Source organism: Aspergillus lentulus (genome assembly GCF_001445615.1).
Source record: "Aspergillus lentulus DNA, contig: Alt04, strain: IFM 54703, whole genome shotgun sequence".
NCBI lineage: Eukaryota > Fungi > Ascomycota > Eurotiomycetes > Eurotiales > Aspergillaceae > Aspergillus > Aspergillus lentulus.
The window spans coordinates 421,078-447,480 of NW_028322122.1; the positions used below are offsets into that span (position 1 = coordinate 421,078).

At 49.5% G+C, this 26,403-nt stretch overlaps 8 protein-coding genes across 8 annotated transcripts; 5 read left to right on the forward strand and 3 right to left on the reverse strand.

The window, feature by feature from the left end:
- Window positions 1–10,254: 10,254 nt before the first annotated feature.
- On the forward strand, window positions 10,255–10,692 carry ALT_1422 (uncharacterized protein; the record flags this gene model as incomplete). The annotated part of the gene is made up of 1 exon (XM_033562271.2): window positions 10,255–10,692. The coding sequence occupies one exon, from the start codon at window positions 10,255–10,257 to the stop codon at window positions 10,690–10,692; it is 438 nt and encodes a 145-aa protein (XP_033418162.2).
- Window positions 10,693–11,300: 608 nt separating this feature from the next.
- Window positions 11,301–13,608, forward strand: ALT_1423 (uncharacterized protein; the record flags this gene model as incomplete). The annotated part of the gene is made up of 6 exons (XM_033562270.2): window positions 11,301–11,576; window positions 11,663–11,685; window positions 11,738–12,228; window positions 12,282–12,650; window positions 12,699–12,918; window positions 12,975–13,608. The coding sequence occupies 6 exons, from the start codon at window positions 11,301–11,303 to the stop codon at window positions 13,606–13,608; spliced, it is 2,013 nt and encodes a 670-aa protein (XP_033418161.2).
- Window positions 13,609–14,394: 786 nt separating this feature from the next.
- ALT_1424 (uncharacterized protein) lies at window positions 14,395–15,606 on the forward strand (the record flags this gene model as incomplete). Its single annotated transcript, XM_033562269.2, has 1 exon — window positions 14,395–15,606. The coding sequence occupies one exon, from the start codon at window positions 14,395–14,397 to the stop codon at window positions 15,604–15,606; it is 1,212 nt and encodes a 403-aa protein (XP_033418160.1).
- Window positions 15,607–18,104: 2,498 nt separating this feature from the next.
- ALT_1425 (alpha/beta fold hydrolase) lies at window positions 18,105–19,249 on the reverse strand (the record flags this gene model as incomplete). Its single annotated transcript, XM_033562268.2, has 2 exons — window positions 18,105–18,745; window positions 18,838–19,249. 2 exons carry the CDS (start codon window positions 19,247–19,249, stop codon window positions 18,105–18,107), a joined length of 1,053 nt encoding a protein of 350 aa, XP_033418159.2.
- A 734-nt stretch (window positions 19,250–19,983) lies between these two features.
- ALT_1426 (GMC family oxidoreductase) lies at window positions 19,984–21,897 on the reverse strand (the record flags this gene model as incomplete). The annotated part of the gene is made up of 1 exon (XM_033562267.2): window positions 19,984–21,897. One exon carries the CDS (start codon window positions 21,895–21,897, stop codon window positions 19,984–19,986), a length of 1,914 nt encoding a protein of 637 aa, XP_033418158.2.
- Window positions 21,898–23,811: 1,914 nt separating this feature from the next.
- Window positions 23,812–24,796, reverse strand: ALT_1427 (uncharacterized protein; the record flags this gene model as incomplete). Its single annotated transcript, XM_089599161.1, has 2 exons — window positions 23,812–24,540; window positions 24,692–24,796. 2 exons carry the CDS (start codon window positions 24,794–24,796, stop codon window positions 23,812–23,814), a joined length of 834 nt encoding a protein of 277 aa, XP_089456307.1.
- A 333-nt stretch (window positions 24,797–25,129) lies between these two features.
- ALT_1428 (uncharacterized protein) lies at window positions 25,130–25,423 on the forward strand (the record flags this gene model as incomplete). Its single annotated transcript, XM_089599162.1, has 1 exon — window positions 25,130–25,423. One exon carries the CDS (start codon window positions 25,130–25,132, stop codon window positions 25,421–25,423), a length of 294 nt encoding a protein of 97 aa, XP_089456308.1.
- Window positions 25,424–25,589: 166 nt separating this feature from the next.
- On the forward strand, window positions 25,590–26,378 carry ALT_1429 (uncharacterized protein; the record flags this gene model as incomplete). The annotated part of the gene is made up of 1 exon (XM_089599163.1): window positions 25,590–26,378. The coding sequence occupies one exon, from the start codon at window positions 25,590–25,592 to the stop codon at window positions 26,376–26,378; it is 789 nt and encodes a 262-aa protein (XP_089456309.1).
- Window positions 26,379–26,403: the final 25 nt, after the last annotated feature.

The window sequence follows — 26,403 nt, forward strand, 5'->3', positions numbered from 1 at the left end:
ACCCATGCCACCGACTTCACGATCATACGTCGGTCTATCACTTCCAGCCTGTGCAAACGGAAGATAAGTATCTGGGCTGATTGGTCCTGAGAATTAGGAACTTGAACTCAGCTAGTCCTAGAGTAGATAGAAATCGAGACTATCCAAGACTGGTGAAACATTGATAAGTTGCTATTTCAGGATAACCCTTACGAGTCCAGCAGAATGATACGAGGTCCCCCTGCTATCCAAGACACTTGATAGTGGCAATCCTTGCACATGGACCATGACTCAGTTCAAACGGGAGTAAGTCAGAATTGCGCCAGATCATCAATCGCCATTGGGAAAGTCTATAGCATTAGAGATTCATCCCTGACAACAATGATGCAGTTTACTATGATTATGTTCTGTAAATATTCCGGTATTCGAGTCGCCCTACCGATTGTGGTAGCTAAAGTCCAACGTGGACACTTCATACGGGTGTTGAAGAAGATGGGACGCATGCCTCGATCCTTTAAATCCCTGACAAGGAGACGATGTCATAGTCAGATTACAGAAGATGGACCAGTCCGGCGGAGAAGAAAGGACATGAGTTCCCCTTTCTGACGAGGATCCACCTTCTTTAGGATTCTGACGTCCGTTAAGCGAGCTGACAAGCGGCTTGACACCAGACAGGATTGCCCTCTTCAGAAAGACTCAGTTGCTTCAGACGAATCAAGCCTTTCATCGAGTCAACGACTGAATGCCCGGCGAATGTTCTCGGCCGGCAGCGAGTAAGTTGGCAAGTACCTAAGCTTCAAAGCCATCTGTTCGAATTAGCTTATCAACTGACCAGGATAAACCCACGTGGGTTTACTGGATCTGGACTGCCGTTACTAAGCTACAGGATTATGCCTTGGCTAGTTTCAGGCTTGCAGAGAACGCATTTAGGGTGAAGAAGAAATAGGTTTGTCCCGTGGTAAGCTGGCTAATTGAGGATTAGAGGTACCTTTCTAGACCTGTGAGATACTGTGTTGATCCTTCTGTACTAGCTGATCGACAATATGTAGGCGCTAGCCAACGTGCTTTGAAACAAGCCGTGTCACCTCCAGGAGGTCTCGAGTTCAGACTTCAGAGTCATGGTTCTGGATTGAACTTAATACATATCAGCCTCGTACGACCTGTGAACACAGCATCGCTGATCGTAAGGTTGATTATCTAGAGAGTCAGGGGTACGCTCGGGGAGAACTATAGAACACGACTTTTTCTGTTCAATACGCAAGAGAGCAAGTTTCGGAGACCGTAGCCAGTTATGAGTTAATTCCCGCTGCATGAGGACGATCCAAATGTTGCAATTGTCGATCGCCAAGTGAAACCGACAAAATGCCGGATATCGATTGTCTAGAAGATCTGTTCCCGATTCTGAGTCTTGTTCGGCAGTTCACTCCTTGAAGAAGACAAGCCTGGGTTTAGCCGAACTCTACTCTGTACACGCGAGACATTCTGCTTCTCCAGACTTGACGCGCCACACAATTACACTAGATTGATTACAATAATGCATTCTCAAGTCGACTAATGTAGGATCAACCCAATGCCATGGTAGCATTCCTTGTCAAAAAGATTCGATGCTTCGACGCTTACGCACGGAGAAGAGAGCAAATACTATTAATAATAACTATTGTTATGCACCACTAGTTACCATGGTTAGCGCGACGCCGCCACCTAGGCGCATGAGATGTGGGCTGTTGCAACCAAACTAAAAAATGTCCTTCTTTTGCCCATGATGGCAAAGATCCTCGTCGGCCAATGCGTGCCATTTTTGCTCAGGTTTGCTTGAAACTCGATTCCATGGGTAAGTGAGCCGGGATAGATGTTGACCGAACCTCTGTCGATGCTGTTATATAATAAAAGCAGGGCAGCTAGGGACGATAGAGTGAAATCAACCGTCAGATCGACATCTTGTCACCTGTCAACTCCAGACTGTCAAGAATAATCAATCAATAATGCTCATATTTGACTTTCAGTACTTCCCGGCGGTCTCCGTCACCACGGACTTCCATCCACTGGATTTCCACGCAAGTCCCAAGGCATAGACCGGCTGGTGCGCAGGTGCTTGTTGCTTGTCTGCGTGTGCCTGTGTGCCCCGTTCCTTGAGAATTGACGGGCGAAATCTCCACAATCCAGATAACCGATGGCAAGTGTCCACTTTCCTCTTCTAGCCCGGGTCGTATGTCAGTCCGTTAGACTTGACTTGACAAATAATGGTGGTGACTACGATGGCGCTTACCGGTCGTTCTGCATTATGTAGATACCAGTTTTGCCTTCGCGACCTTCCTCGTAGAGGATAGATAATGCGTCGCTAATTTCCTTCAACCATTGCAAAATGGAAAAAAATGTTATACTCAACTGCTACTCCTGCACGTGTCGATGCTCTGGCTGAGACTACTTACAGGACAAGGCCCACATCAACAACGCCCAGCTTCAGCCTGCAGAGTCAGCAGAGTGCGTATCTATGCTGTTCCTGGCAAGTTCGTTCTAGGCTCGATCTCGCTTACAATCCTTGGCGGCGCTCTAAACCTAGGTAGTGCGTTGCAACCTAGGCTCTAGTTAACTTTGGCCCTGACGACAGCGATAGTTACCCCAAGCCAGGAGGATTTTCCATGTGAAAAAGAAGAAAAGAAGTTTATGACCTTGGTGTACCAGTTTTGATATGTCTTGCTCTGCTTTTCGTCCAATCCCAACTATGGTTCCCCCCTTTTCCGCGGTGCATTACTGTATATGTAGCCATTATTAGCACCTGCATCACTACAACTCCGTACTGATCACTGAATGTCACCGGTCTTTAAAATGAATCTCCACTGCTCTTAAACATAGTCAACCATGGTTGGCTCCATTCGGCAATTCGCGAGTCGTCGCCACAGTTAATGGCAAATGCTAATCGCCGCTCTGACAGCTACATTTTTGAGTGCCTGAATTGACTTTGCCTTGTGCCATGCGGCTATTATTATTAAGTGTAGGTTGTTTGCTGTAACGGTGCTAGTAACTAGTAACTTGGGTCGTTTTCCTTTAAGAACGACCATGATCCACATTTGATTATTGAGAGCTTCTGGGACTTCAAGACTGACTCCAACTTCCAAGTTGGACCCTCATGCTCATATTGTCGCCCCGTTATTGAGATCATGCGATCAGCTGTGCAGTCATGAGGAATTACCCATAGGCGACTTGTCAACTGCCTGTCATCATGCTGGATTTTCCAGATCGCAGCGCGTCGATCTTTATCGTCACTGTTGTCTTTTTGGGTCTGTCTTTCATCGCTGTATGCTTACGATGCTTTGTCCGGTTGAAGTTGGTCAAGGCCTTTGGGTGGGATGACACTATCATGGTGGTCGCGATGGTATGCATGTCTCCATGCTCTGCGAGAACTTCGGACTCATTCTCTCGCAGGCCTTGAACATCTTGTTCGCCTTATGCGGTATAACAGGCTCTCTATATGGAATGGGCCGGAAATTGGCGCATGTGGAACAGTTCTCGACAGCACTATTTGTATGTGTTCAAACCACCTGGACTCTGTCTTGTGCACCACTGGGTTCATCATGCTTACGCTCGTCTGTTCATAGTGGTGGTGGCTCGGTCAGACAAGCTACGTAGTAACGTGCGTGGTCGCCAAAATCTCGATCGCGGTAGCCCTCCTCCGTCTGACCGTGACAAAAACGCATACAATCCTTCTGTGGACTGTCATTGGAGTGACCGTCGTCGTTGGTCTTGTGTTCTGGTTCGTCCTGACTTTGCAATGCAAACCGGTATCATATTTCTGGAACAGATTATCACCTGGAGCGAAAGGAACCTGCCTGAGTACGGACACTATCATCAACGTCGCCTATCTTTACAGTGTAACCGCCACACTGTGCGACTTTGTTCTCGGTCTCTTGCCCATCTCGCTGGTCTGGAAGCTCCAAATGACGCGGAAGACAAAGATTGCATTGGCTGCTATTCTGAGTCTGGGATGCATGTACGTTTTGTCTCCATGTAGCTTCTCGCTTGCCTCGGGATTGTTTTCTAACTCCTGCTCAGAGCCAGCGCTGCCGTCATCGTTCGCATCCCCTACCTTCACTTATACAAAGACCATGAGTTCCTTTGTAAGTCTCCCCGGCGAAATGACTCGATCGCGCGCTAACATCAACCGACTTCACACAGACGCAACAACGGACATCAGTATCTGGTCTAACGTCGAGGCATCACTGGGTATAATGGCCGGTAGTCTCGTGACTCTCCGTCCACTCTTCCGTTGGTTCCGTGGCACCAGTTACGGAAGGAGCGGAGCTACGAAGAAGACATTCGGCAGCATGCCCCTCTCCAGCATGAACGGGAATGGCAATGGGACACACCAATCGAAGCATGACCGAGACGCAACGCAGTACTGGCGACCTGATGTATATCCCCATGAATCACGGGCCGTCGTCACGACTATTCAGACTTCTCCCCGCGGAAGCAAGAGTAGCAGCCAGGAGGACTTGAATCCCAGGCAGGAGCCTTTGCATGGTGTGAATGTACACAAGTCTTTCCTTGTGAGTTCGGATGAAGTATGAGGCATGGACAGGCTCCCTATCCCGCTATAAAAACCAATCCATGGATTTTCTTTTTGTGCCAACGGCGACATCATTCGCTAGCTTGTAGGGAGGGAGGCAAATACCTTTGTAATTGTTAGCATTGACTGTTATGGAAAACCTCCCCTACGCCACCAGTCAGTGTGTAGTAGGCTATCAGGGGCAAGTTATATTGTTGCACAATGCTTATGCTGCACTGGGCGCGTCAGCTAGTTTGCACATAAGCAAAGTCCATGCCCTTCTGCTTGGTTCCAGGCACAGTTCATCCCTCGTCTGGCTGTCCGTGAAGCCATGGAAGAGAAAGCAGAACTGCATGATGATTGGTCAACAAATCGATACATTCAAACCTTCGGAGCTACCTTACTCCGAAAGCCCCGGCACGTGGCGTCGGCCAATCGGTGGCAAGAAACAAATCACCTTATTAATATTTCAGGCTCAAGCGGCGCAACCTCAAAAAGGGAATCCAAAGGTGGCTTCTTTCGCGATTGTTTCCTATCTCTCGTTCTTGGACATCTTCGGTATTTTTTGAGGCACTGCCAGGTTATCTCTCCTGAGGCCTAGTCCTATGATTTACTAAACGAGGAACTTAATCATAATTCTGCGTCGTTTGGCCGTCGTGGTCATTCGAGTGTCACCATGTTAGTCCCACATCATCAATCTGTCGCGTGCAATGACCATCTTACTGACCAGTGCTTAGGGCGAAACTCGTGGACGATCCCCAAATCAAATATGCTTCACTGCATAACCCTCTCCCTACTCAACTTCACACCTATGTGTGGCCTTTCCTGATTATCTGGCCTGCCTTCTTCGCCGTCTACCTCTCCCCTGAGCGCTACGATACATACATTCAAGGACAAGAATGGACATTCGTCTGGTCTGGATCGATCATTACGGCGCAGTCCCTCCTTTGGTTGATGACAAAATGGAACATCAACATCCAAACCCTGTTCACCGCGACCAAGGCCCGGTCTCTCGACTCTGCGCAGCTTATTAAAGTGATCCCGGTTGCCAACGCTGGCTCTGCCGAGATTTGCCCTCTGCATCGCGACACAATGGGTGGAAAGAAGTCATTCTCGTTCCTCTTCCAGAAGCGCCGCTTTCTCTACTACCCGGAGCGTCAATGTTTCGCGCCCTTGTCGTACGTCCTCGACGCGGAGCCCAAGCCCCCCGTCAAGGTCTTTCAGCAAACCCAGGGCTTGACCTCCAAGGAAGAAATCGATCGCATCCAGCATCACTATGGAGACAACACATTCGATATTCCCGTTCCGACATTCGTGGAGCTATTCAAGGAGCATGCTGTGGCACCCTTCTTTGTTTTCCAGGTCTTCTGCGTTGGCTTGTGGATGCTTGACGAATACTGGTACTATTCTTTGTTCACCCTCTTCATGCTGGTTGTTTTCGAGAGCACCGTTGTCTGGCAACGTCAGAGAACCCTCAACGAGTTCCGCGGCATGAACATCAAGCCCTACGATGTCTGGGTGTACCGCCAGAGGAAGTGGCAAGAATTGACCAGTGACAAGCTTCTCCCTGGAGATCTGATGTCCGTTAATCGCACCAAGGAAGATAGCGGCGTTGCCTGTGACATTCTCTTGATTGAAGGTAGTGCTATTGTCAATGAGGCTATGCTGTCGGGTGAGAGCACGCCGCTTCTGAAGGAGTCGATCCAGCTTAGACCCGGAGACGACTTGATTGAACCGGACGGTTTGGACAAGAACGCCTTTGTTCACGGAGGTACCAAGGTATTGCAAATCACCCATCACAACTCGAACGGAGAAGATGGATCGGAGAATGCGCGGAAACTTTCATCCGGGGTTCCCCTTCCTCCAGATAATGGCGCTGTTGGTGTGGTCGTGAAGACCGGGTTCGAAACCAGCCAGGGAAGCCTTGTTCGTACCATGATTTATTCCACCGAGCGCGTCTCCGCCAACAACGTCGAAGCCCTGCTATTCATTCTTTTCCTCCTCATATTCGCCATCGCTGCGGCATGGTATGTGTGGCAGGAGGGTGTAGCGAAGGATCGCAAGAGATCGAAGTTACTCCTTGATTGCGTCCTTATCGTCACTAGCGTCGTTCCTCCCGAACTACCTATGGAACTCAGTCTTGCGGTCAACACGAGTCTGGCTGCACTGAGCAAGTTTGCAATTTTCTGCACGGAGCCCTTCCGTATTCCCTTCGCAGGACGTGTCGATATCGCATGTTTTGACAAGACTGGCACATTGACCGGCGAGGATCTGGTTGTAGACGGCATTGCTGGTCTCACCCTAGGCCATGAGGGTGCTAATGTTGGAAAGGACGGCGCTCACACAGAACTTTTCAAGTCTGCTAATATCCCATTCGACACGACCCTTGTGCTTGCGAGTGCTCACGCTCTGGTGAAATTGGATGAAGGCGAAGTCGTTGGTGATCCCATGGAGAAGGCGACATTGCAGTGGCTCGGCTGGACTCTGGGCCGGAACGACACTCTCATGAGCAAGGCTGCTCAGCCCGCAGGCCCCCGCGCAGTTGAATCTGTGCAGATTAAGAGACGGTTCCAGTTCTCTTCCGCCCTCAAGCGTCAAAGCACAATTGCTACCGTGGTGACGACCGATCGTAAGACGTCTAAGAAGGCCAAGGCAACCTTCGTGGGTGTCAAGGGTGCTCCTGAAACTATCAGAACTATGTTGGTCAACACGCCTCCGCACTATGAGGAGACCTTCAAGTACTTCACTCGGAATGGTGCTCGAGTTCTTGCCCTCGCGTACAAGTATCTCTCTGCCGAATCCGAGTTGTCTCAGGGACGCATTAACGGTTATGTTCGTGAAGAAATCGAAGCTGACCTGATTTTTGCCGGCTTCCTTGTCCTTCAATGTCCTTTGAAGGAAGATGCTATCAAGGCGGTGCGTATGCTGAATGAGAGCAGCCATCGTGTGGTCATGATCACCGGCGACAACCCCTTGACAGCCGTTCACGTCGCGCGCCAAGTTGAGATTGTGGACCGTGACGTCCTTATCCTCGACGCTCCTGAGAATGACATGTCCGGTACAAGACTAGTGTGGCGATCCATCGATGACAAGTTCAACCGCGACGTGGATCCAACTCACGACTTGGACCCTGAGATTATCGAAACAAAGGACATCTGTATCACCGGTTATGCTTTGGCTAAATTCAAGGGTCAGAAGGCTTTCTCAACCCTTTTGCGTCACACCTGGGTTTACGCTCGCGTGTCCCCCAAGCAGAAGGAGGATATTCTTCTTGGTCTCAAGGATGCTGGTTACACCACTCTGATGTGTGGTGACGGAACCAACGATGTCGGGGCTTTGAAGCAGGCCCACGTCGGTGTTGCGCTACTGAACGGATCTCCCGAGGACCTTGCGAAAATCGCGGAACACTACCGCACGACGAAGATGAAGGAAATCTATGAGAAGCAGGTATCCATGATGCAACGTTTCAACCAGCCAGCCCCGCCTGTTCCTGTGCAGATTGCGCATCTTTACCCCCCGGGACCGCGCAACCCGCACTATCAGAAGGCTATGGAAAGGGAGGCTCAACGCAAGGGTGCCGCCACGCTGGCCACGGCAGGAAACCAGGAAGAGCATATTCCCACTATCACCTCGCCTGGCGCGCAAGCTCTGCAGCAATCCAATGCCAACCTGACTCCTCAGCAACAGCGACAGCAGCAAGCTTCTATTGCAGCTGCCGGCTTCGCTGACAAACTCACATCTTCCATGTTGGAGCAGGAATTGGATGACAGCGAGCCCCCTACAATCAAGCTCGGAGATGCTTCGGTTGCTGCGCCGTTCACCAGCAAGCTGGCTAATGTCATCGCGATCCCCAACATCCTGCGTCAAGGTCGTTGTACCCTGGTGGCGACTATTCAGATGTACAAGATCCTTGCCCTGAACTGCCTGATCAGCGCCTACAGTTTGAGTGTCATCTACCTCGACGGTATCAAGTTTGGTGATGGTCAGGTCACCATCAGCGGCATGCTCATGAGTGTTTGCTTCCTTTCGATTTCCCGAGCCAAGGTAGGTTTACATCGTGCGATATAATAATATTACCCTGTGCTAACTCTCGTTTCAGTCAGTGGAGGGTTTGTCCAAAGAGCGACCCCAGCCGAACATTTTCAACGTGTACATCATCGGCTCCGTTCTCGGCCAGTTCGCCATCCATATCGCTACTCTGATCTACCTGTCGAACTATGTCTATTCCATTGAACCGTAAGTACTCTGTGCCAATAATGGTTACTTCATATTGCTGACAGTTGACCAGGAGAAAATCCGATATCGATCTGGAGGGTGAATTCGAGCCATCGCTCCTCAACAGCGCCATCTACCTCCTCCAGCTTATCCAGCAGATCTCCACTTTCTCCATCAACTACCAAGGCCGACCCTTCAGAGAGTCGATCCGCGAGAACAAGGCGATGTACTGGGGCTTGGTTGCCGCATCTGGCGTTGCCTTCTCCTGTGCCACTGAGTTCATTCCGGAATTGAATGAGAAGATGCGCCTCGTTCCATTCAGCACCGAGTTCAAGGTTACACTGACTGTGTTGATGGTCATTGACTACGCCGGTTGCTGGATCATTGAAAACGTGTTGAAGAACCTGTTCAGTGACTTCCGGCCCAAAGACATCGCTATCCGCCGGCCCGATCAACTGCAGCGCGAGATGGAGCGCAAGAAGCAAGAGGAGTTGGAGACTCAGGCAGAGAAGGAACGGCAGAGGAAGATCTAAGCTAGAGATATGATTTTTCTATTGCTTCATTTGCGTTAGAATGATGTGGGAGTGGGTAGACGTCTAGACCATCTCTTCGTCGAACATACGCAAAGCGCGTCGTTCGCTTGTGTATAAATGCACCCTATATTTTGATGCCTGTGGATAGAAGAATACAACCATGTTTATTCTGCAGATTCTTTTGTTGGATTGGACGTACCGAAGGGATGTCGGTCCACGAAGAAAGTAGATGAAGAATGTGAGTCGACATGCAAATTTACTAGAACATTGGCTAACCAAAGTGCAGGTGTATTTCTCAAGGTTTGATACATAGAGCTCTCCGTGTATCCACATGGCAATAGCAATTCCCGTCGGCACAACCCGAGAACAAGAGAGAAATTCGTTGATTGACAGAATATCCAGGACGAGATGACATTCGAGTATGATGCAAATGCGGGCACAACTGTGCGGCTGATGTTTATGGCAATGTGCCACCTTTGGCACCTGCAAGTACCATTTCGTTCTAAGCATTTCCAGAAGACATGACTCGCAAGTCTACCCAAATAGGGAATTTCATCACATCTGTGGTGGTGGCTCCTGGTAGGGAGGCTCACGCCCACTCCGAGATACATCATCAGAGTCCAGAACCAGCCCGGTGGTCTGGAAAGGAATCCGTTCCACGGAAGGAGGCGTGTCGAAATGGAATGAAGGCATTTTCAACGAATATCGGAGCCGGACGCGTTCCTTGGACTCGATTCCGGCCAGTCGCGCCTCATTGCCGCTGAGGTGTTGACGCCGCCCGTGATGTCAGAAACGGGTCATTGCTGTGCTATCCACCGCCACGAGGGATAATATAAGGCTGGCCGAGGGAGGCTCCAGAGAGAGAGTTTGGTCTTTTCCGGATCAGATCAGATTCTGCGTATCAATCAGGCTGAGTCTCTTGCGATATCCGCTAAAAAGTAGAACTATATTATCTTCAAGTTGTGACAACACAACACAATCATCATGACCGACTACACCGATAACGCCGGAACCACCTACGGGAACACCAACACCTATGACACGACGGGCGCTACAACGGGTTACGGTACCACGGGAACCACCTATGACAACACAGGCTATGGCGGCACGACAGGCTATGGCACCACGGCTGGGACCACAGGCTACGGCACCAGGGGCTACGGCACCACCGCTGGCACATACGGCACCACCTACGACAACGGCTACGGCACGACCGCCTACGATCCCGGTTCTGGAGCGTACGACCAGCACATGGACTATCGTACCGATGGCTCGACGAGGCATCACCGTGAGAGAGTGAATCCTAGCGGGACATATCGACACCGCGATGTCGATCGACGCGATGACGGCTCCACCCATGTCCATAGGGAATATGACAACCCTAATACGGGGACCAGCTACCACCGGGACTATGAGCGATAGGGATTCGGAGGATAAGGGGGATAAGGAAGATAGCGAGTGGGAGGAATGGAGATGGATTTTGGCACACGCTGGCAGTACATAGGAGGATTGCATCTGGGTATATATATATATGCTTTTGCTGTGGAGGAGTTGAAAACTAAAGAAAATTTTGGGGTTTCAAAACAAAAAAAAAGTTGAAAAAGTGATGAAAAAACACAAAAAAAATCTGCTTTTGTTGCTTGTTTTTTTTTTTTTCTTTTTTGTCTTGTTGTTTTAGCGAAATAGAAAATATTACGATCGTTATGAACCCCAACCTTGAAACATTAGCAAGTAAAGCGATCAGCTTCTGAAATTGGGATCGGATGGAGTAATCTTGAAGCAATAACGAGAAGAGTAGTGATGGACGAGGACGATATGATGGCAGAGATCCTGCTGCCTTAACGCCTTAGGCATTAGTTGTCGGCCTCAGGCTAGTAGATTCCCCTCAAATGAGCTCCGCAGCCTGATTGCCTGAGCTAGGCAGGATACGCTCATCATCGCCCTGTCGCCCCAAACCCGCCAACAAACCTGCCCAGTCTTACCACTTGTCGCGGGTCTATCTCACATGCTCCCATAACCCGCTTCTAATCATGTCCCGGAGGACGCTGGGTGGAGGTCGTGTCCTGGGCACTCCGAACGCTCTCGCAGCAGCAGCATCCACGGCGTCTCCGCAACAGAAGCCAAGCATCTTATCGCCGTCCGCCAGCAGCCTCTCCCTCAGTTCCCAAGCCTCCGCCTCGCAGTTCTCATCTGAAACGCAAGATCTCACTTCCCGGATTTCTCTGGAAAATGGCGCGACGTCCATATCGGCGGCCCCGGCGGCTGCCGGAGCTCAGCTTGCTTGTCCGATCTGCAATGAGGAGATGGTATGGCCTACACCCGTCACATCGACCCCTGTCCCAGCTTTCTGGTTGGGAAGCAAGTCATTCTGCGATAAGCTAACAAGCTACAGGTAACACTCTTACAATTGAATAGGTATTTGTTTCGATGCGCCCTATTCGCGACGCCTGCCTAACAGTAACTCCAGACACCTCGATGACGTACATCAAAACCTCGAAGACGACCGGCAAGATGAAGTCAAGGATTGGTTCAAGGTGCAGATGGAAAAGGCGAAGCGCTTCCAGCCTCTAGCTGTATTGAACCAGAAACTAAAAGGCCTGGACGTCTTCGAGTCGAACGAGAATCATCACCCATCCGTTGGTCCAAGTCGGCCCGCTGCGCCCCAGCCGGGTTACAACGAGCCGCCGAGAGTACTGGACCCTGAAGACATCATCACAAAGGATCATTGGCAAGTTCGGGGGTTATATGACACCTGTTTGGAGCCATCGTGCGGGAGACGCTTGAATGCCACCAATGGCTGCGTCAACTGTCGCAAGTGCGGGAAGCTCTTCTGCGAGGAGCATACCATGTACCAGATGAAACTGTCCAGATCGGCGCAGCATGAGCCTGTGAGGGGTTTGTGGTATAGGGTTTGCGAGACCTGTTATAAATCAAGGGAAGGGTACAACGACCATAATGGTAGGTGTCTATAGTGTGAATGGCTGTGACATGGCAGTACTTACTCGAGTCAGGCCTCGTTCGCGATCGAATGGATGAATTCAAGGCTGTGAGGAAGCAGACCGTTGACAAAGCCACGCTGGAAATTTCTCGACTGGAAAAGCGATTGACACGACTCACCCAGCTATTAGCGAGCCTACCTCCGGATCAGATACAAGGGGGAAAGCGATGGCCAATCTCATGGCAGAACGACCAACGGAAAGCGCTCGAGCAGACTATCGTCAGCTGGCAGGATGACGCTGGCGTACTTCGGTGTCCCTTTTGCCAGCAGGAGTTCACCGGTTATACCTTTCGCAGGCACCATTGCAGAACCTGCGGGCGGGTCGTGTGCGGTGACCTTGCGACAGGATGTTCCAGTGAAGTTCCTCTTAGTATAACACCTTGTATGTTATCCCCTTTCGGTTTTGTAATCTTTCGCTAATTGGATAAAGTGGCCAAGGCCACTGGAGAAAAGACACCAAATGGGGGTGCTATCAATGTTGACATAAGGCTTTGCAAGGAGTGTAAATCGACCCTGTTCGACCGACGGGACTTTCAAGCAGATATCATGCGCAGACCACCGGACGTTAGAGCGTACGAGAATCTGGCGCAATTTGAGAGGGGCATTCGGCTGCTCTTGCCCAAATTTCAGAAGCTCCTCACAACGCTGCAGTATGTTGCAAATCTCCATCATTACTGCTATGTCTAACATCATGCTTTCTTACCAGAGATCCAAGGCGACCCCCTTCTGCAGCTCAGCTTGCTGAGGCTTCGAAAGTCCGGAAACGACTTACTGATTCCTTCGCCCAGTATGATGTCGCCGCCAGGCGTATTCGTGATATGCCGACCGAGTCACCAACACAACAGCGCCTTCAAAAGGCCATCTATCAAAAAGCCACTAACTTCTTGCACCTTCACATGCTTCCTCTGAAAGCTTTGCCCAAGATTCTCAAGCACGCAACACCAAATGGGCGACCTGCAATCCCTGCCAGCTCAATTGCGACTCCGACTAATCATGCAGTGGGCGGTCACCGACCAAGAGAGTCGGCACTCGCGTCCATCAAGTATAATGGCATAGCTGCTAGCGGGAGTAATACCAGCCTAGCAAGCGACACAAGCAGCGCCGTCTCTGCTTTGGAAGCAGAGGAGAAGGCACTGCGTGAACGCCTTATCGTCCTAGAAGAGCAGAAATTCTTCGTGTCCGAAATGATTGCGGATGCGAACAGACGTCGCAAGTTTGATGAGGTCAGCAGTCTTGCCATGAATGTCGAGGATTTGAGTCGGGAGATAGACCGGGTCAATGGCATGCTGGCTGCTCTTGACTTTGAGGGCGTATATACCGGCAGCCAGCTTCGTGCATAGTCCGAGGTTGGTCCTTTGCTGCAGTTACGCTGCATGTTTCTGGATTGAATTGTTTTCTTGCTATATTCTGTCCGGTGGCTTATTGGTTATTGGACTCAGCATGGCGTTTCGATTTGCATAGCATGAGGCGTTCTGGGTATAGCATGGTCTATGTGCTTGTATCTATTATGATTACTTCAAATTATAGTCATAACCATTCGAGTCTATATCCGGTTCTCGACATGTGTCAACAATTCTTGAGATATTCCCGGAGCTGCAGCGTGCATCATCACGTGAGCGATCTAGGCCAAGGGCGCCGCACCTTGTTTGGACCACTTGTCCCAGTGCACTTCCTAGGATCGCTCCGGGTGTTCCAGCTGTGTCTTTGTCCTCATCCTGTAGGGAAGTGCTCGTGGAGAAACCGTTCTATAATCGCCTAAGCTCAGTCCATACAGATCAAGGTGGAAGAAAATCAATCGTCAAGGGATATATGACTTGGAAGGCTGTGGATCCCTCAACTACTCAAGGTACGCTAAGTGGAGGCAGCTCATAACCTTAATTATCAAGGGTAAACGAATCAGCGCCTGTCTTCTTAACTCCATGGTACATTTCCGTTCTTTATCATATGTCAGAGAAGAACTCCTGACCTAGGAACAGCTCTGGCCCAGGCGCATAGTCTGCTCTGGCCTCTTGTCATCACCCGCAAAAGTCTCCTGGCTTGCACCTAGCCGGTTGCAAGTCCGCCGAATCTCGGTAGCAACCAATCGTCAACAACATTGGAATATATCTCCACGAAGAAATTTCAGTATGGCGTCAGAAATATCTGACGCCCATCGGTTCACCGTTAAGGTCAACGGCCCGCACAAAACCGGAGACGATGACCATAGAGACCTCCTTCTTGCACAACTGGAAAAAACCCCACAGGACATCCAGATTCTCGAAATAACAGAAGATACACCGTCAGATATTGAATGGGAACTGCTTGGCAATCACTTCAGCAATATCAACGATCTAGAGATGCACACGGGCTGGAACGAGGAATTGAACGATGCGGGACTACCAACACACTGGCCGCTGGAACGGCTTCTTGTCAGTGACGCGTGCGGAGAAGTGTTCTGCAGTCCGTTGGTCCTCGAAGGAAGAGTCAAGCATCTGGTTTTACTATTGACATCTGGACTACGGTTTGAAGGGCCGACCAGCAGGGAGCTGTATGATGCGAACAAGGAAGCGATTTCCCGGGGAGAAAAAGAGGCCAAGTACATGACTGTCCGTGAAGGAACGCCCGAAGAGAAGAAGATTGAGCTAGTCTGGCTTCCAGAGCTTGTCGCAGAATCAATGAATGAACGGTATGCGGGGACGCGCGAGAGGCCGCCACTGGTCACAAACAATGACTTACCGCTTCTCCCCAAGGAAGTACCGTCGAAGATGGAGCAGCTGGAGATACTCGAGAACGATGCTATCGATACCTTCAACCGGATGACCATTGCTCTTCCACATGTGGTGGACAACCTGTCTACACTCAACATTCGCTCCACCCATGGCTTAGATTTCCACTTCACGACTGAAGAGCTATTTGCGGGTCTTCTTCCGGAGCTTCCGAAGTTGAGGACTTTTGTTCTCTCCGTGGGTGATATCTTCCAGGATGAAAACCTCCTCCCAACACTGTACACTTTGTTTCCTCCGAATCTCTCCACACTACGCTTTCGAGGCCCCGCATCGCTTGGCAGGTCCGGCGAGTGGGCCAACTGGGTAAATGCCTTTGCGTCTTCGGACTATTTGCCTAACTTGAAACGACTGAGCTTCGTATTAGATCTACACTATGAGGCTCCAAAGGAAGGCAGCTCTAGAAGGGAGCTAGTTGCGGCGCCGGAGGATACACTTCGAGATGCGCAGGATGCATGCAAACAGCTGTATGAGGCTGTTGAGCAGCGTGGAGTTACTCTCGAACCATTTCAGGATAAATGGTCTGATCAGAGCATACTCTTCAAGCCAGTTGATGAGCGGTGGATGCAGCTTTGATCAGTCCTAGCCCACGATGGGCCTATGTACTTGTAAAACAAGAAGTCCACTCATATGTATTTTAACTGAGAAACCCCTCTCAATCAATATCACTTCATAGAACTGAGTAGTGTGAATTAAGACACAAACACGGCGAAGACGAGTTCATCTTAGGAGACTCTCTCCCGCTCTGTAGCCAGAATGCACCCATTGTTGGTAAACCCTCTCAGCTCTCCTTTCCTGTACATTAGAGTCAAGTTCCATCCAATCGATTGCTTCCGGAGACAGAATCTAAGATAGGAGCGGATCTAGTTACTACTCTTGCTCTATTTAGGTTGAAGAGCAGGACATATGAGTCTACAAGTTCTTAAAACCGCTGAAGAAGCCTTCGCCTGAGCAGCTGGAAGAATCCTATCACAGATGGATATAGCACATTTACTCCAGATGATTCAAGAAGCTAAGGCTCATGATAGGGTGCATTGACTGAGACAACCATCCTTTGCATTTGCATTACAGCATGGGGAAACCTATAACCGATATATGCAAAGGGAAGACCCTTCCCAAGGAGGAAAACAACAGCGTCAACCCTAAGCAGGATCGAAATGCCATCAACTCCATTGGGTCAGACCAGGGCCGCGACGAAGCTGCCACTTAGCCTGACTTTGGTCTCTCGAACGTTCTTAAAAGACAGCTAATAATCTTTGAAAAAGAGAAACACAGGAGCTCTAAATAAGCACGTTCTCAACATAATGGTCTATGAAGTGCTTTCAAGTAATATTCTGGTTAGTTGGCGTTAGTTTGCAGACTTGTTATGTGGATTCTTCCAACATCTGAATTAGAGGACACTTACACTTTGGACAGATATCATGTTGAAACTTATTAAGCCACTAAGCACTTTGATGCCAATTTCACAACCTTTTTAACCTTCTCTGAGAACTCTTTCGCAAAGCAATCACAGATTAGGGCAAATACTGCAAAGAGATCTATAGTTTTCCTAATTGCACACACTTGGAAGTTGTCCCAGATATTCTTGTCACAGTAGTCTCCTGCTCCGAAACAGTCTCTCTCAGAATCATAAATAACTTCTGCTGTATTGAATCCAAGATTGACTGACTTGCTCCTGGTGCTGTACAGGGCTTATTACTTCACAGAAGAAGGGTTATACCACATTTGAATCTATATTCTAGCTTCTTAATACAACCCTGCGCATGGCCACAGTGTTAATCATTACATTCAAGTAATATTCTGGTTAGTTGGCGTTAGTTTGCAGACTTGTTCTGTGGATTCTTCCAACATCTGAATTAGAGGACACTTACACTTTGGACAGATATCATGTTGAAACTTATTAAGCCACTAAGCACTTTGATGCCAATTTCACAACCTTTTTAACCTTCTCTGAGAACTCTTTTGCAAAGCAATCACAGATTAGGGCAAATACTGCAAAGAGATCTATAGTTTTCCTAATTACACACACTTGGAAGTTGTCCTAGATATTCTTGTCACAGTAGTCTCCTGCTCCGAAACAGTCTCTCTCAGAATCATAAATAACTTCTGCTGTATTGAATCCAAGATTGACTGACTTGCTCCTGGTGCTGTACAGGGCTTATTACTTCACAGAAGAAGGGTTATACCACATTTGAATCTATATTCTAGCTTCTTAATACAACCCTGCTTTGTGCATGGCCACAGTGTTAATCATTACATTCTATATTATAGTAATTAGTCTCTACCTACCTAGTTCTACAGACAGAGTGACATCTACCACCAGGCAATCAGTGGTAAGGTGGGAGTGATTCCACCGCCTCCTACCATATGTTACACCGACTGCATGCTCCTCTCTGATATCACATTAGCTGAGCCTTTGCACCATCTACCAGATAGAACTCTCTTTTTTTTCCTCGGTTACCCTTGAGGATAAACAAGCGATTCCCTTGCATAGCTATGTATAGGTATTCTAGTTATGCATATATATATATATATACATAGTTTTAAAACAGCTAATTCAGGTGCGAAGTTGATGGGCTTATGCAACATTCCCGGTCAATTGAAGATGATTCGCTGATGAAGAGCTAGAACAGTTAGTCGGAAATATAACCCAAGATTGAGCCACGTACGCTATAGACTGACTAGGTTTGATCTTCGATTAAGTTTATCTGTGCGTGCAGATTGCCGCATCACGGCAAGAGTCACATGTCACACGGAATCAAGGATATAAAACTGATTTACATGCATCACAGCCAATCATGATATCAGTATCGAAATTCTCTAGATCTCTGCTCTGAGAATCTCCGTAATAGTATGTGTGGGGAGAATAATATTTTAACATAACCTGTCCTAATCTAGTCATTGGTCACACAGGTGTAAAGTATACCACTCTCCGCATAGAGGCATGCAGCTAGGCGGAAAATACATGAAGCTGGGCTGTGTAACAAAGCAATAATATCCACTGCTACATTCAAACAGGTCATACAGAACTTCGAGGCAGCCACGAGGTATGTAGCCCAAGCCTGGCCAAGATATTACGAGTCATGACTACTCATTTCCTGTACTGAAGAAAATATCTCCTCCCATACCTCCACTGACTGCACCAGAGTATCGTGATCCGTTCCATCGATCGTCGTAGACACATAGTCAATAGCCTCCACCCCGGGAGCCCGCCAGCACTCCTCGAAGTACTTTTGCCCCCGGCTGCCCACCAAGGCATCCTTGGCAGCAAAGTAAGTCCGGACGCTGACCCGGCCATCTGTGGACAGTCCACGGGCCGCCAGCGTCTGCACACAGTGAGCGTAGTCTGAGCAGGCCCCCCAGCTGCTACCATCGCCCTTCCGAAGACACTGCAAGGCCTCGCTATTAGCCCCGACCGTGTCCTCTTCATACATGAAGCGGAGGGCAAGACGCGCGAGCTCCGCCTGTTCAGCATGTGGCACGCCATAATCACGCTCAACGCGCCGCCAATTAGCATCGAGGAATGAGCGGTCCGCCGCTTCGCTGCTCTGTGAAGACATCCGGCGGACGACAGCCCCGCTTGACGCCAGCACGGGCGCAGCCTGCGTTACGAAGAAGCGCGGGATGAGATGCCACATTGCAAACGCCTTGGTGGGCACGTACTGGGCCATTTGCATTACTGTAACGCGAGAATGGGCGAGATCAACCCAAGGAGCTAGAACAGCATACTGAGCAATACGTCCTCTTTTCTGTATCTATTTCTGTCCCTCTTCTTCAACGAAAGAGAGGATGGTAGGGTTGAAATACCTAAGAAAGTAACGACCGGGTTCACAATCTCACGGCAATGCGCCCAGGTATTGAGCAGGTAGATCGTTCCAGCGCTGTGCGAAACAAGGCTGACGCGCGGAATACCCAGGTGGGCCAGCAGGCGCGGTAGCATATCGACCCAGACGGCGATCCGCTGGGCGAGTGGTACATCAGTCGACGCGCCCATTCCGGGCCGGTCGACCACGAGCAGGCGCACTCCGGCGCGTTCTGCAATTACGTGCATAGGGATGCTGAGATAGCGCGAGGCGAACATACCCGGTAGGAAGAGCAGCGCGGGGCCTGTGGCGCAGCCTATGTCGGCGAATGTGATGGTGAGGGGGCCATATGCTGTGTCGAGAATGACGCGGCGGTGGAAGCACTTGCTGGAGATGAGGCTGAGAGGATCAGACATGATGACTTGGGTATGATTATAGACGTTTGTGCATAGTGTCAGGGATGAACATGTTGTATTTCCAATGATGAATTAGATATGATAATAGATATTTGTTCATAAGCTTAGGGATGAAAATGCTGACTGTGCTGACACCAATTGACGGCTGCCTGATTGTTAGGGTTTGATGGCTTATATGCCTGAGATTTGAGGTGTCTATTTCCCTAACCCTAGAAAACAAGGAGAGTCGACTCTGTTAGAGATTCAATCATCCGCAAGCTATTGCCTTGCTTGTTTGCTCCTTCAATCCTTTAATTAGAATAGGGTCATATTCTGCTTAGCTTAGTAATGCTATGAGTAGTAACAATGCCACTCCAGTTTGAACTGTGAGTTATGAACGACTATGAAGCGGGGTTAACGAGATTGAAGTATGCTACCACTCGAGTCACAGAACTTTTAAGTAGCATAGCACCCTAAAGTTGTAGGAGGGTAGACGTAATAATAAGATTGTATAGCCAGTAGGTTTTATACCTAGAACAAACTCGACTTTCGTGAATTCATATACCTGAGGGTGCCTCTTTAAACGGACTTTCTTCATCGGCCAGGTAGAACAGGAAAGACGTTAACAACCTTATTTGCTGCATTATTTTTCGTCTGCCGGATTATCTCAAGTCAGCCTGCACCGGCAGTTGGCTAGAACTCTTTCCTCTGTACCCCGACATCAGCAATCCTCACGTAACGGCAGCTACATGCACTTACTTCTTATCATTGTAGTCTTTCAGAATTGCTCCAGAAATCTTCACGGCCATACCATAAAACACCGTCATCACGTGCGAAGACACCTGGGTAGGGGGAATAGAGCCATCAACCACGCGCAGGTTCTTAACACCATAAACCTTGGCATTTTCGTCCACGACACCCCCTAGTTCCTTTTTCATCATGCTGCATGTCCCAACACCATGATAGTTGCCGCGGAAGTTCTGCTTCACATAGCGCGCCCAGTCTTCCAGACTCGCGTCATCGGGCAGCAGCTCCCCTGGCAACGTCTCTTCGCCGAAGAACTGTTTCATTTTCCCGGAGCGGGTCAGCTTACGTGCAAGCCTCGATGCCGCAGCTTGTCCGTAGAGGTCGAGCTTGTTTTGAAAATAGCGGGGGTTATATTCGAAGCTACGCAGGTAGGGGTCGTTGTTGAGAATCTTGACGTATCCCCGCGTGAAGGGCAGCAGGTTCCAGAGGTCAATGTGGATATGGTTGTCGGTGTCAAGAAAGAGCTCCGCATAGGAGACGTTGTTTTTTCCAAGCAACCAATTCTGGTAGTTGACATACTGAAGAAACAGAGCGGACTGGTTGTGGAATCCGCCTCCGGCGACGGTTTCAGCGGCCCATTCGCGAAGTGTTTCGTTGTGGTTCACAAGCGATTTGTAGTATTCCGCATGTTCTCCGAATACCTCCTCGAAGGTTGCAAAGTACGCGACTTGGCCCTGCCCATTGCCTTCCGGGGTCGTTCGGGCCATGACAGTGGTTGTGGTTTGATCCTGCATATTGAGGCCAACAGGAAGGTCGATCTTTTGTTCGATCTTGACTTTAGGGTTCGTCAGTACATCGGTCGGACCGATGCCTGAATATTGCAGGATCAGAGGGGAGATAGTCGACCCAGCAGCGAGGAGAACCTCCTCCTTCGCCGTGACGTTGAAGCTCCAGCCCTCCTTGCGGTGGGTGCCGAATTCAACTCCCTTCGCTTTGTACTTCGGCTCATCCTTCTCAGTCGAGTCGAGATCGAGATTGACTTTGCCGACAAGCTGGCCGGTCAGGACGGTAATGCGGTTTTTAGAGGAGTCGTTCCTCAGCACGGGCTCCAGCCACGACCGCGCAGCATCCGTGCGGACCTGCTCTTTGGTCAGGGTGTTGAGGAACATGGACACGCCGTACGGAACACCGCAGCAGAGGTCCTGCTGGTATGGCGCGCCAGTGGTCTCGTTGGCTGTTTGCATTAGCGCAAAGATAAGCGGCGACCAATTGGTCTTTCGATCTCGCGCGCCAACCTCTACCTTGCCTTCGTCAGGTTTGGAGTTATGGCAGTCCGGGTTATAAGGGTGGTGATGGCCTTCAGTCACGTCCTTGTCCTTTGTTGGGTCTCGAGGCTTTTCAATCTCGTCCATGTATTTTTTCAGACTGTCCCACTTCCAGCCTTTATTTCCAAAAACATGTTCCCAGGAATCGACCTGATCTCTATGTGGACGCGTCCACGTTCCGCCGTTGATAAGAGTCGAACCTCCGAGGCCATTACCGGACCGAATGATCTCAACCCGCTTGTGGATCTGGGGGCTGGTCTCATAGGCATGGTCAACGGTGCTGCCAAAGATCTCACCATAGGTGTTCAAGTCGTCGATGATGGGACCGTATTCAGACCCATAGTATCCGTTCTCAATCACCAGAACGTTGAACTTGTCCTGGTGATCAAGAAGCTTGGCAGCGATCGTGAGACCTGTGAGACCTCCTCCGGCGATTATGTAGTCGTATGTCTGGTCTTTTACTTTCTCAGGATTGCTAATGACACCTGTGGCATCCGGTGCAATCCTGCTGCTTGGAGGATCTTGGAAAGGGACTTGAACGGGCTCAGAGAGTGTTCTGGCCGCGAGAATCAACCAAAGCAAGGGAAAGTGCTTCATGGTGAACAATACCCAAATATGATATGTCAACAACACATTCTCTTAGGGTGTTCTCTAGGGGTAGATATAACTAAGGTGCGTACATTGAGTAATGTTGAGAGTTGGTCATGATTGCTTAATGTTGGACCACTGACAATCAGGAAGATGTCGGATGCCTTCGTCTTGTTGAACCATGGAAGACATTTCTCCTCCAGTTTATGCGGTGCGTCTACACCAAATTAATCGCTTGGCTCTACAGTATGGTACAAAGCAAGTTGGCAACTTCCCTGGGTCCTACCAGCATTTCCAAAGATGACGATGTTCGAGCCTGGGATAGTAACGCAGCGGAGACGTCCGGATAGTAGTCAGGAAGTTAATATCAAGCAGGACATTGACGCAAGTGGTATTAAGGTAATTCTTTGCAAAGATAAGTACTTCCTTGAGAAATGAGATGAAGGGTAATATTATGTGATTTTGCGACAGATATGCATCCTTTATTCTTCTAGTGTGGTGGGATTGACTGCTACTGAATATAATCTCACAGGCGTCCACGCAAAAACCTAGAAACTGGGCGTCTGCCAGAAAACCAGGCGCAATACCGAAGAACATATAATCATGATGTGGCCTAATGCTATTAAAAAGGGCTGACCTCAATGATAACAAGCCAGTACTATTAATCTAATCTCCTAGGCCACATTCAACTTCACATGTATGTACACTGCTTTCAAACGCTGGTTTGCAAACTGGATTCGCGCGGCTCACTGTGGATTGCATAATATAGATAGGCAATGGCGCTCCGATAGAATTTATGGACTGAAAGGAGAACGAAGAGCTCATGTATTTACGTCTTACTCCAGTCCAAGGGACATTCATGCCAGTCTTACTTAGCAGCCTGCGAGTTCGGCGCCGATTCTTTTCATAGATCACATGAATATCATAGTGTCGGATGTGAAACACAGCAGCCTAGCGCGGAAGCATTGCTGTGGATGAGATGATCAGCATATCCAACAATATTGTTTGTCGACTCGCAGGGGGTGTGTAGGACACACCAGAGTTGTTGATGTAGTATGTGTCCTTGCATAAAACACTGTAGCCTGGGCCGAATCAATCACAACCAGTTGCCTTTATTGAGTTTTATCAGAAAGGCTATGGAAGGCTCTCTATCTTTAATCGGCAAATATGTGGGTCAATCTGACGCTCGTTCATAAATATGGATCATATCGCCATGGGTATGGCTTTTCAAGGCAAGGGATGAAATAGGAATCGTCAACCGTGGCGTGATATAAAATAAATCATGTCTATCATTTTTTGAGACTGCCCTGACAACAAAACCATCCGCAAGACCTCGGTGCTCATATTCCCATCAAGTCAGGTGGACTAACTGGAGGAAACGGTGGCTGCAGCGCGGTACGCACTTCAAAGTCACTATGATCGACCTGTCGTCCACCTCTTGACTGCCGTTGGGCCTTCAGACTTTCGTTTCGGTTTGGTATTGTCAAACAAGGTCCGCTCTAGGGCCTGATTGTCATCCGTCCGATCCCGTTGGTCCTTTTTAGATGCGAGGATATGACCGCAACTTTTGTCGTCTCGTTCACCGGGGCATCCTGTAATTCGCCCTAAACGCTCCTTCTCTTATCGGAGCTTGGCGCCCTACTTCGATACTCGTGGTCGTGAGCATATACATCGGAGAAGTGCATTAAACCCTAAAAACCACAGGTCAACTTCGCGACTTCTCGCAATAATAGCATCAATTCGTTGCTTGGAAAGCCAGCTGGATGATACACAACGTTATCTTGGTGACTTTAGCACTTCTAATGACAAAATGCGTGACGGGCCTCATACCTCTTCTTCATAAGGACAACCGTATTCACGGATCGCGCCAGTATGTACAAGCTTCCGGAGCATGCGAGTCTTACACTTGCGCGGATACTTTAATTATTCTACCTTTTCCCTATCCAGAGACTCTTGCTCTGCAACAACCGCGTCGTATGGGAGGACGGCGGTGTGGCGCCGGCGATCAACGCTAGCAAGGAGGCAATTGGCTGGAGGCTCACACGCGCAGCCACCGAAATTTGCAAGCACATTGCTGAAGCATATTGCAGCTACTTCCTGGGCGCTGTCACTCGGCTTCTGCTTGAACAGATCATGCGTTGACTCGAAGAGTGGGGGATGCAGATACCACATCGTTGTGATCTCCGAGTTAGCTGAAATATCTTCTTTGGCAACGAAGCAGAAATGATACTCCACCTCGTTGGTGATGTAAGTCTTGATCGTGACATTGGGTCGACATGAGCGACGCACATAACGGAGAATGCTACCCTCATGTCGACAATCAATATAGATGGGGAGCTGGGGGTGAAAGAATACGAAAGGTTCTGGATGATGAAGCTCCTGCCAGTGATTACTGGGATCTAGGCAATAGTCTCGCAAAAGACCAATCTTGCCAGTAATCTCACCAACAATGTGGTCTTTGGAGACTCTCTCGCGAGTCCTCAGTACCTTCCACGTTAGATACTCCCCTTCGATATCAATGCTAAGGTCGGTGATTGTTTCTGTAAATAATAAAGGCCAGAGCGACGGGTCCAGCGCAGTATCCAACCAGGTGAAGATATCACGAGACGATCGCCCATTAGAAACTCGAGTGAGCGCAGTCAGCTCTGTCACCTAGGACGCCAGGTCCGCCACAAGAGGGAGGCTAACAAAGAGGTTACTAATCATGGGGGCGTAATCCTGATCATGGCCATGGAGAATTAGAAATTCATTTGAGTAAAGGGGGATGGACGCCCAAGGGATTTAGTAGGACTCCTCCGCTCACGAAAGTCCTCGCCAATCCTGTGTGAGGCGAGGCGATCAAAAGTATCAAGCGAGCCTTGTCGTCGAAGCATTCTAGGTTGAGGAGGACTCTGGTGGCGGCGCACATTTCCAACTTGGGATCCTACGGGGCGAAGGTAGTCATTATCGTACCGATTCACTCGGTTGTTGCTTTCCGGCCCTGCTGTTGTACGAGTGGGAGAATCGTCACTGCCAAACCGGCCAGTCTCCCCAAAAGCCGGTGCGAAATGGACACTCGAGGACGATTGATCTCCGGAATCAAGATCCTCCCAGACCTTGCTGCTGATAGCAGATGAAGTATAGTCATATGAGCCCGATCTCGAGTCTTTTCCAGCCAAAATTTCGCCTCGCTGCTGTCCTCTGATGAGAGGCGGTAGGTAACGCAGACGCAGTAGCACTTAATCCCAACAAAGCCGAGTCGATGTCACCCGAGTCCTTCTCCTTCCCGTTCTTCTTGGACTTGGGGGATCTTCTGGAGTTCCCCGATCCAAATACCAGATCGTCATCCAAGGACGCCGACAACGACGAGATATTGAAGAAGGAGATACCCTTGCGCTTCTTGGTCCGCCGCTTCTTTCGATTCTCAGAACTGGCTGTGAAGGAAGATCTGAAGTTCGCAGACTTAAGTGCTGGTAGCGCGATACCGATATACGATGATTGCGAGAACGATGACTGCCGCGACTTGCTCTTCCGTGGAGACCGGCTCCGACTTTGACTGCAGTTGCGTGATTTGGCCACGAATATGGCCGATATGCCAATAGCGGCGCCAAGGGCAGCATCCCGCAGGGTATGCCTGGATGACCGAGAGCGCGAAAAAGAGGACTGGTTTCCAATTTCCGCTGTTCCGATCCTGGAGTGCAAGTCCACCACCCAATACTCACATGCAGACAAGTGGAAGACGTTTCCTTCCTTTTGCAAACACCAGTATCGAATCCCTCTTTGCTAATGAAACTTTTGTCAATGCATTCTACATGGGCGCGGTCCGGCCGCTGGAACAAGACTTGGTGACTGGAGCCAAGTGGACATGGGACGAAATGAAGTGGCTGAAGCGCGCGAAATTCGAGGGAGTTTGCAAGATCGTCGCAAAGTTGCAACGCGAAGAATGGCGGCGGTTACGAGTCACCAGCTGGTCGAATCCGACGAGTCTGGCCAAGCTTTCCGAAGATTTAGAGTCAATCTGTTCTATCCAGAAGCCGTGGCAAGACCGACAGTTGGGCGCTCTCTATGCTTCTCGGAGCCGGGTCAGTCGGGATGAGTTTGAGGTCGCTATCATATGTGCCTTACCTCTCGAAGCCAACGCTGTACTCTCTCTGTTTGATCAATTCTTGGATGACGACCCATCACTCACCTATAGAAACCCAACCGACCCTAACTCGTACTCGCTTGGGGTCATGGGTGGCAGAAATGTCGTCCTGGCCCCCCAGCCGCTCATGGGAAAGCCGACGGCAGCCAGTGTTGCTGCCTTTTGCGCCTGCAGCTTCCGGAGGGTAAAGCTGGCGCATTTCGTGGGAGTCTGCGGAGGGGTTCCGGTCAAGAAGAACAAGGAAGAACCCCTCCTCGGTGACGTGATCATCAGTAAAGGCGTCATGCAGTATGACTTTGGTCGCCAGTTTTCGGATGGGTTCCGACGAAAGATTGATGTGGAACATTCTCTGGGTCGACCAAACTGACGGACAGCATCTTTGCTTGCGAGAC